Source organism: Rousettus aegyptiacus, unplaced genomic scaffold (assembly GCF_014176215.1).
Source record: "Rousettus aegyptiacus isolate mRouAeg1 unplaced genomic scaffold, mRouAeg1.p scaffold_m13_p_6, whole genome shotgun sequence".
Lineage (NCBI taxonomy): Eukaryota > Metazoa > Chordata > Mammalia > Chiroptera > Pteropodidae > Rousettus > Rousettus aegyptiacus.
In genome coordinates this window covers 85,091,264-85,100,314 of record NW_023416309.1, presented here as the reverse complement: position 1 = coordinate 85,100,314, position 9,051 = coordinate 85,091,264, and the positions used below count along the sequence as shown (strand labels likewise).

Sequence of the window (9,051 nt, the reverse complement as noted above, 5' to 3'; positions counted from 1 at the left end):
AACTGCTTTTTAACTCAGTGACCCTAGTCATTCAGTGACTGTTTGATGAAAGGACAAATGACAGAAACATGACCTCATGCTTCCTAGTCCTCTAGCGGGAATTCCTCAATTTGGTCTCTTGAACGCAGGGGAGGCTATGCCACCCTCTGTGGCATCATCACATCTGCCCTCTCCATGTGGTTACAGCAGCTGAGGAGGCACAAGGGTTTCACCCCTTTGGGAAAGATGGAGCTGCACAGTTCAAGTACAGATCAGTTACTATAGAAAGGAACCAGCTAAGAACAACCCCAGTTGACACACTTCTCTCTTCCTGCTCTCAGAGGAAACCATTTCCTCACAAGAAACCAGAACAAGACATGAGTTGTGGGCTGAAACTTATAGCTCAGAAAAGCTATTCTTGGATATCTTGGGCCCCTCTGGTTGCCCGGAACCGTGACTTGGTGCAACACTGAGTGTGACAATACCACCATGTTTAAAAACTTCCCTTGAACCCCTAGATTCAATTTCCTCATCTGAAAGGGCTGCCTATAAAGATCAGGGGAGATGGCTTCACACTCTGGAAGGGCACAGCCAGCAGCAAGAGCTCACTCTCATCTCTGCTCTCCTGACACTCAAGCCCACACTCTACCCGCTCAGCATCATGAAGGTCTCCGGGGCGGCCCTTGCCGTTCTTCTCTGCACCGTGGCCCTCTGCAGCCAGGACTTCTCTGTGCCACGTGAGTCTGTGTTGTTGCTGTGGGTATCACCACTCTCCGGCCATGGTCAGACCACATCCATCTTTTCTTGTGGTCTTAAGAGCTCCTAAGAGAAAATAGAGAATTTCCTAAAGCATTACAAAAGATCTCTGCTTTCTTCTGCAAGACTTTTATTTTCATATCATAAGAGTCTGACCTAGCCTAGTCCCCATATCTGAGAGCCAGGGTTGGGTAGGGGAGTAAAAGTCCCATTTACACATGGTAAAATAGGGACCTAAGCAAATGAGTCTGTAAGAGGCAGAATCCAAGTCTGATTGCCTTCCAGTGCTGTCATTCTTCCACTAACTCAACCCAGGTCCCTCCAAGAACTCTGTGCATGGGATGTCTTAGGAGAGGTGTCCAAGGTTTCTCTTTTGCTGGGGTGTGGCTTCTTGAACCAGATAAAATGTCCTGAAGGGAGATGAGAACGGTCTGCTTGGATGTCTGCATCACAAAGAGAAAGACTGCTCTCAATGAAGAATCAAAGAGAAAGGTCAAAGATAGGGATATTTCTAGGCAAAAACCCTTAAGGCCCTCTTGACCTTGTCTCCCAGGCCACACCTTGAGCAAGGCTCTCTTCTTCTCAGTCTTCCTCACCCTTTCAGGGATTGAATCTCAGATCCCGTCTTTCCTCCTGAACTATGACTCAGACTCATTCTGTCCTTTCCTCTACAGATCATGCTGACACACCGACTGCCTGCTGCTTCTCCTATGTCTCCCGGGAGTTACCACGCCAATTTATTGCCAACTATTTTGAGACAAGTAGCCAGTGCTCCAAGCCCGGTGTCATGTAAGTGCCAGTCTTCCTGCCCACCTCTGGGGAGATAGAAAGGCTGTGGAGTGGGGGCCGTGCCCAAGGGCACAGACAGGCCAGAGGCGCCATTCTGAACAGGCCCTGTCCTCCAGGACATCTTAACAAGTATGTAGGACCCAGATGTCTGAGGTGTGACATGATCTGGCCAGAGCTGTCAGAGCCAGGGAGGGCTGGCCCAGCCTAGAGGGAAGTGAGAGGAAGGAGGCAGCAGCAGGAACCCCTGAGGGAGCCCCTGAGTGAGTGAGAGCAGCTGCCTGCACTGAGATCGGCAGAGGATCCCGAGAATGTGAGCAGGGCCCTGAACTGCCCAGGACAAAAGAGTGGGATGGAGGGGCCACGGTGGTCCCAGGTCCCCCTGCTGGAATCCTCAATGTGTAATCAATCCTTCCACTATCTTTATAGCTTTCAAACCAGAAGAGGCCGGCAAGTTTGTGCTGACCCCAGTGAGGCCTGGGTCCAGGAATCGGTCAATAATCTTGAGCTGAACACCTGAGTGGCATGGAAGGAACCCAGTGACCTTGGTGAGCCAGCCAATGGGGAGGAGGGGCCTGAGCCTTGAAAACACCCCTATAACCTCCACAGCTACTTCTCCCATGGGCAAGTTGTTGCCAACCCATACACTGGGACTCTTCCTAACTTAACTTTTTATTTGTTTATACTACTTAATTTTTGTAATTTTTTCAATGTCACACTCTGTTGGGAACTTTTTTCTCCAAGAGATCTCAGGATACCTCCTTCAACACCCTTCCCTCCTCTTTCATTTGCGCTGTGATTGGTGACACTAAGGAACTGTCATCGGTTTGTTCTACACAGAGGTGGCACCAAAGCCGCCAGACTGACAAACATGTATTAGATGTTTCTGTTCAGTGCTGTGTTCAGCCCAGAGAAGTAATAAAGATGCTCCTTTGAAAAGTAAACTGGCTTTGAGTTTGGTTTCATTTACCTGGCAGATCAGGATCTCTGGTTGAAAGGAATGTAACAGGCAAAGAATAGGAAGATGTGAAATGGAGAGAAATTAGGAGAGATGGAAGTGGAGCTACCAAAGAGATACTCTGCTTTGCACTGGAGCCACATTGCCAGAACATTGAAATCACGAATATCTTAAAAATCGAATCATAATGTACACGCTCTAGGAAAATTCACTACTAGAATGGGTAATGTTAAGAATAAGTATATAAGTCTATACTTATGATAAACTGAGCTTTCTAAAGAAGAATTACTGACATATTTGAGACTTACTGTAGGCGGGGTATTTTTTAGGCAGTGTCCACTCGATCCTCACAATGAAACAGTATAGCTTAAGTACAATTAATATCCTCATCTGAGAGAAGTGGAAACTGGCGCTGGCACTCAGAGAAGTTAAGCACCTTAGCCAAGATCACACAGCAAGTAAATGATACGATTAAGCTGAAAAACTGGTTTTTGATATAACTACACGTTATGCTTGACCACTGGTCAAGTTATTTCCCAAAGGGCAATGTACCTTACTCAAATCGCAAGCAATGATTGTTTACGCCACTAACATCGGAATTTTTAGGTGTGAACCTGAGAATTGGTATTTGTACCAAGCTTATCAGGTTTTCAACATGCATGTTAACAGCTGAGAGAAACACTGAAATAGTCAATAGGATTTACCATTCTTTCCAAATGCAGCACATATCTGCATATGGTAATAGGTATATTACACATTATTTTCCTTAAACCCATCCTCCACAAAATAAATGACTAATGTTAAAGGGAAAGACAACCAGCCTACATGTGGAGAAGGATTCTACATAATAAGATAACCGAGAAGGCTGAGTTATTTAGTAGATGGATCACCTGATTTAGAGTTATAACAAATGTTCACTAAGCCAGGGTCCTTTTTGCCAAAGGAGGAGACATTCAAAAGAATTATGTGATAACCAACACATGTATCAAGTTTTATGAGTCACAATTATGTCATTTTGTTTAAAATAATATAATTTCATGCAAGGTGAAATAAGTCAGACAGAAAAAGATGAGAACCACATGATTTCACTTATATGTACGTTATAAAACAGAAAGCAACAAACGAACAAGACAAACAAATAAAAACTCATAGACACAGACAACAGTTTAGTGGTTACCAGGGGGAAAGGGGCAGGTGGGAGTTAGATGAGGGCAAAGGAGGTCAAGTAAATGGTGATGGAAAGAGATTTGACTTTGGGTAGTGAACACACAATGCATGTACAGATGATGTATTCTCATATTGTACAGTTGAAACCTATACAATCATGATATTCAACCAATGTCACCCCAATAAATTTAATTAAAAATAAAATATAAAATTTTTATACCCAAAATTAGTTTAGAATTTTAGTGATCGAACTCTTTCCAGTACAATTAAACACTCCTATTAAGCAAACATGAAAAGGCACTTTTATTATTTGACCTAGATATCATTTGCCCTGATTTCCTTTTCTAGGAATCTCTTTTGCAGCAAGCCTACCAAAGGACAGAAGTATATAGGCACAAGGATATTCTTCGCAACGTGATTTTAAACAGCAAAATGGAAACGACCATCAGTAAAGGATTAAATCAGTAGAGGATTAAGATGCCCACCAATGGAAGATTTTGCAGTCAATGAAAAGGGTAATACATGTCTATAATATCTATGGAAAGTGTCCATAATATTTTGTGCAAAAGGTATATCTGTTTACTTTTATTAATTTCATATATACTACATGTGTGCTACAGAAACCGTATGTGTAAACTGATATTATTTTTTACTTTTTAAAGTCATATTAATATAGATATTTGCAAATATTTGGAAAGATAACCAAATAGCTAACTGTGGTTTTTTAGAGGAATTTAGATTAATATATTATTTTTTAGGAACAGGTACTTTTCCTTTTTGTTTTGTGCAGTTCCTTTTTATTTCCTTTATTTTTTAGTGAGTAGGTATTGCTTACCTCTCTGGTCTTATCTTACCCTACCCTTTGATGGATGATATTCTACACATCAGAACGATTTTCTGATTAGGATTCTAAGTTGACACAGAGAAGATAGAGCTCAGCTGGACCAGTCATAACAGTCTTGATGCCATAATGGCTTTTATATAATGAAAGTGGTACAATAAACAAGTCTTTTTGCCCAAGGCAAAAATAGACCTATTACCAGTTCGACCATCAGTGCGGCAATGCCATGTAAGAGCAGTTCTCAAAAGGTGGTGCCCAGGCGACAGCACAGCAACACCCACGAATTACGAGCCCTCTGCCCCACTTCGAGAAGATGGGGCACCGCAATCTGTGTTTTAACCAATCTCCAGGTAATTCCTATGCACGACAAAGTTTAAAAACAACTTCCATTCAACAAGGTCCTCACCAGACTGCCTCCTACTTTTTCAGTTCTGCCAATCCCAAACTTCAGTCAGGGGCTGTTATTTTTAAGAGACCCTCTACCTCTGCACAGACACAGGACTCTGTATTCCTTAGGCCGCTGGTAGTTTCAAGGATTTTTAAAAAGCAAGCAAACAAATCTAACTCAAAGAGGCTTCAATAAAAGACACTTGTGGATACAAGACTGGAGGGCATGGGGGTGGCTCTGGCTCCAGGTGAGGCTGGATGCAGCGAGCAGCCCTGTGACATCACACAGGCCCTATTTTCTTCTCTTTCTGACCCCCCTTCCACGTGAGAGACCCAGGATGGCTGCTGGAGCTCTACAGTGTTACATGATTCCTTGTTCATTTTCTTCAAGGTAGAGAGAGGCTGTGTCCCCATTGAAAAAAAATGGATTTGACCAACTTAGGTCAGAAACCCGATATCTAACCAATTGATGTGGCTATGGGGATGGGTATCATCGATCTGCTTAAGCTAATAAAGCCAAATTCCTAGACTGTAGTTTGGATAAATTTCATAGAAATTTATAGCATAAGAATTACATGGAAGAGTGGCTTCCCAAAGGAACTATGGGGTTATGGCATTAGGAAGGATGTAGAATAGATGTTGGTCAGGAAAAAACATGTTTTCATTATAAGATGCTTGTCTTTTCCTGTGGATTTTTTTTTTCTTGATATATAAAGACTACTAACACTTTGTATGTGGTGGACATTTCTTCTCCTTTGCTCTGTAGATTAGAAACTGTTAGTCTTCCACCACCCTGAATGATTCTGTTTTTAAACGCTCACTTGTGTATTTCCTGTTGCCCTGTAAAAGACTATTGCCCAAATCTGAGACTAAAGAGACATTCGGCAATTTGTGGTGCCAAAGTTACTTCCAAAAAATGAAGCTGCGTGATCGCTCCAGGACATACTAAGAAGGGTAGAACTGGTCCTGCCACAAGCACCGCCCACCCTGCTTTGAATAAGCAGAAGACCAAGAAGAGAGAAAATGAAAGAATTCTCAGAATAATGAGTCATCATTACTGAGTCCTTTACTATTAGACAGCCAAAGAGTAAGGTGACAGGGGACACCTCTTATTGGCTGCTTCCATTCTCCTTCTTTCCTGGGAAGAGCATCCACAAATAAAATTATATGAAATTAGCCACTTCCCCAGATACTGGGTGGATCCTAATTAAAATGAGATGATTTGCATCTTGGATTTTTTTAAACTTATCATTGTAACATAAGCATTTCCCATGTCATCACATTGTTTGTAAAGGCTTCCTAATACCCAAGCAAGTGAAGATGGCATAATTTTCTTTGCCATTTCCATGTCGTAGATAATGTAAATTGGGTCCAATTTTAAATTGCTATCAATATGCCGAGGACCAAATATTCTTATGCATAAGCCCTTTTTCCATGTTGGAAGTTACTTACATTAGAAATAAATTCCTAACCATGGATTATCTTGGCCAACGGCTAAGATCACCTTAAAGTTCCTTATGTTCATTAGCACCCGTATCTAACAGGTCTTTATGCCCTTTGCTTTGTGCATATTGAGGCCCTTGATGAATCTCCCTTGCATGGGTGGGTATTTGAAAGGCCGCCTGTGTTCTCATGACTCCTGAAGCCCAGGCATCGTTAATACAGCTCCATCCACCTGGGTGTAGTTTGAGTTGGGTTGTACTGCTCAGAACTCATGGCATATGTAACAACTATGCAGTTAGAATGGCTGTGGAATAACAGAGGCGTTTCTGTTCTGCTGGGGGAAACTATGATTAGAGAGCTCTAGCGAGAAGAAACCAGCTAAGTGTTGTTCCAGGTGATGTGAACCTCTCAACTTCTCTCACTGTGTAAACCACTTCCCCATCAGCAGCCCCAATCAAGTGAGCACTTGGAACTATTCTTGCAAATACCCTGAGCTCTGTGGTTACCCAAGACCCCATGTACAAGTCAAAAAGCACCACTTAAACACTTCTTTTCTTATCACCCCCAGTTTCCAGCTCTCCATGGTCCAGGGCTTACCTAAGGGTAGGGGACACAGCTTGGACCCGAGAAGAACGCTGGCATCAGTGAGTCTTGGGCTGTTGCTGTCCTCCTCACCATAGCCCCTGATCTGAGGCCTCTTCTCATGAGTGTCTTCCTGCTGCCATTTGCTGTTGTCTCCCCACTTTGTGGCTCAGGCCAGACCATCATCGCCAAAGTCTGGGGGTACTCAAGTGAAACTGAGAACTTCTCAAGGGGTTTTCAGAATTCTCTGGGTTATCTGTTCAGGGAAATTTTCTTCCCAAAAGTGTTATAGTTTTCTATTCTCTATACCTGGAAGGCAGGGCGGGGGCTTGTCCCATTTGGGGAGTGAAAAAATTGAGTGGGTTTTCTATAAGAGGCAGATTCCAGCTTCACTTGCTTCCCAGTGATCAGCTGAGTAATAAACTTACCTCAGTACAACATTATAGGCGATTTACAGAGACAGTCTCTTGCTGGAAAAAACAGGAGATAGATAATGCAGGTTAAGATGATGGCACAAAAAAACCCTGAATTGACCTCCTTCCGCAGACACACTTTATCTACAGCTACAAGTGAAGCAATTTTCTCTGAAAAAGACCTGAAAACTACTTTAGCAGTGAGCTACTTCACATGAGCAAATGAGAAAAGAGCCACATCAAGGAGAGTGGAAGGGGCTGAGAAGTAGCTGTGAAACCAGGAGGGAGCTCACGAACCCAGAGCTTCTCCCTGAGGAGTGAAGCATTTAACGTCCCAAATCAAACTACCAACTATTAAGCCCTGCACCTGAGAGACAAGCTCCCCAAACATCCGGCTTTGAAAACCAACGGGCCCAGTCTACGACACCTGAAAGCCTGAAGGGAACTGGGAAATGGCACAGACTCACTCCCCCCAGGGCCCAGTGCAGGAGCAGCCTTCTGAAAGCGCCCAGATTTTATGACAGAGACGTTCATTTATTTAAAAATTTTTATTATCGTTTTAAATTTTATTATTAGTTTCAAGTACACAGTACATTGGTTAGACATTTAGATAGTTTATAAAACGATCCCCCTGATTGCTCCATCTCTCTTCTGGCTCTACACGTAGCCATTACATTAATGTTAACTGCATTCCTATGCCGTTCGTCTGTTAACATTAGAGCATTGGCCTTGCTAAAGGTGGTTGGCACCTTTTTTTCTTTCAGTTTTATTATTATTTTTTAACTCTAGACTCGTTTTTTCCTCAGCAGGTGCCATCTTTACCCTCCAACTAGTGGGCACCATTTTGCATTCTCCCTCCACCTTGCTAAAGCCAACAGGTGCCACTGTTCTTCTCCCATCACCTCCCAAGAGGATGCTATTTGTATGCTCTCCCTCTGCCACGCTCCACAGCACCAGTATCTCCCAGAAGGGCACTCTTACACATGTGTGGTACCCCGGTTTTTGTGACTGCCACTCAGGGGCTCCTCCATCAACATGGTATCTGGTTCTATTGGCAGGAGTAAGGCAGGGACACTTGAGTTCCTGGGTCCCATGGGACTGTAACAATCAGAAAGACTATAACAATAGGGAGAATAGGCTACCCCTTGCGGGACACTGCACAAACAACAGACTGAAATACACCCCAGTCTCTCTGTAAAAGAGCCTATTTGCTTGCTGTGGTGCTTTGGCCTGAGGGGCAGGCTTCAGGTTAGGCACACATCTAGAAGCTATAGGTGCTCCGGGGAATGGAGGCCAGGGGACACCGTCTTTAACTCTCCCTCTGCCTCATTACATCTCGCTGATATCTCCCAGAAAGGAGCTTATACACTCATCTGGAGCCCCAATTTTTGTGACTATCACCCAAGGGATACCTCCAGATCATCTGGTCTGGTGGCCAGCAGGGCTTATACTTGCAGTCCCACTGGGCTGTATATATTTGCATCTTTTAAAAGCTGCTGCCTGAGGATCTGGCATCCAATCAGCCTGAATTCAAGTGCTGAGATAGCCCCTTTTGGAACACTGATGGGTGTTGGCCGACCCTGAACAACCAAGAAATATAAACCAGGCTACTTGAATAATCACAAAGATTCAAAAGACAACCAAGTCCTAGGGTGAGTTTGAATGAAAGGTTCACCTCCAACCTAAGGCCACACCTGCAAGACTGAGAGAAATGGCTGTTTTTTTTAATTGCAGAAACC

At 43.4% G+C, this 9,051-nt stretch overlaps 1 protein-coding gene across 1 annotated transcript; it reads left to right on the top strand.

The window, feature by feature from the left end:
* Positions 1–361: 361 nt before the first annotated feature.
* Positions 362–3,151, top strand: LOC107508346 (C-C motif chemokine 3-like). Its single transcript, XM_016140117.2, has 3 exons — positions 362–716; positions 1,410–1,524; positions 1,951–3,151. The coding sequence occupies exons 1-3, from the start codon at positions 641–643 to the stop codon at positions 2,039–2,041; spliced, it is 282 nt and encodes a 93-aa protein (XP_015995603.2). The 5' UTR covers positions 362–640; the 3' UTR covers positions 2,042–3,151.
* The last annotated feature ends 5,900 nt before the right edge of the window (positions 3,152–9,051 follow it).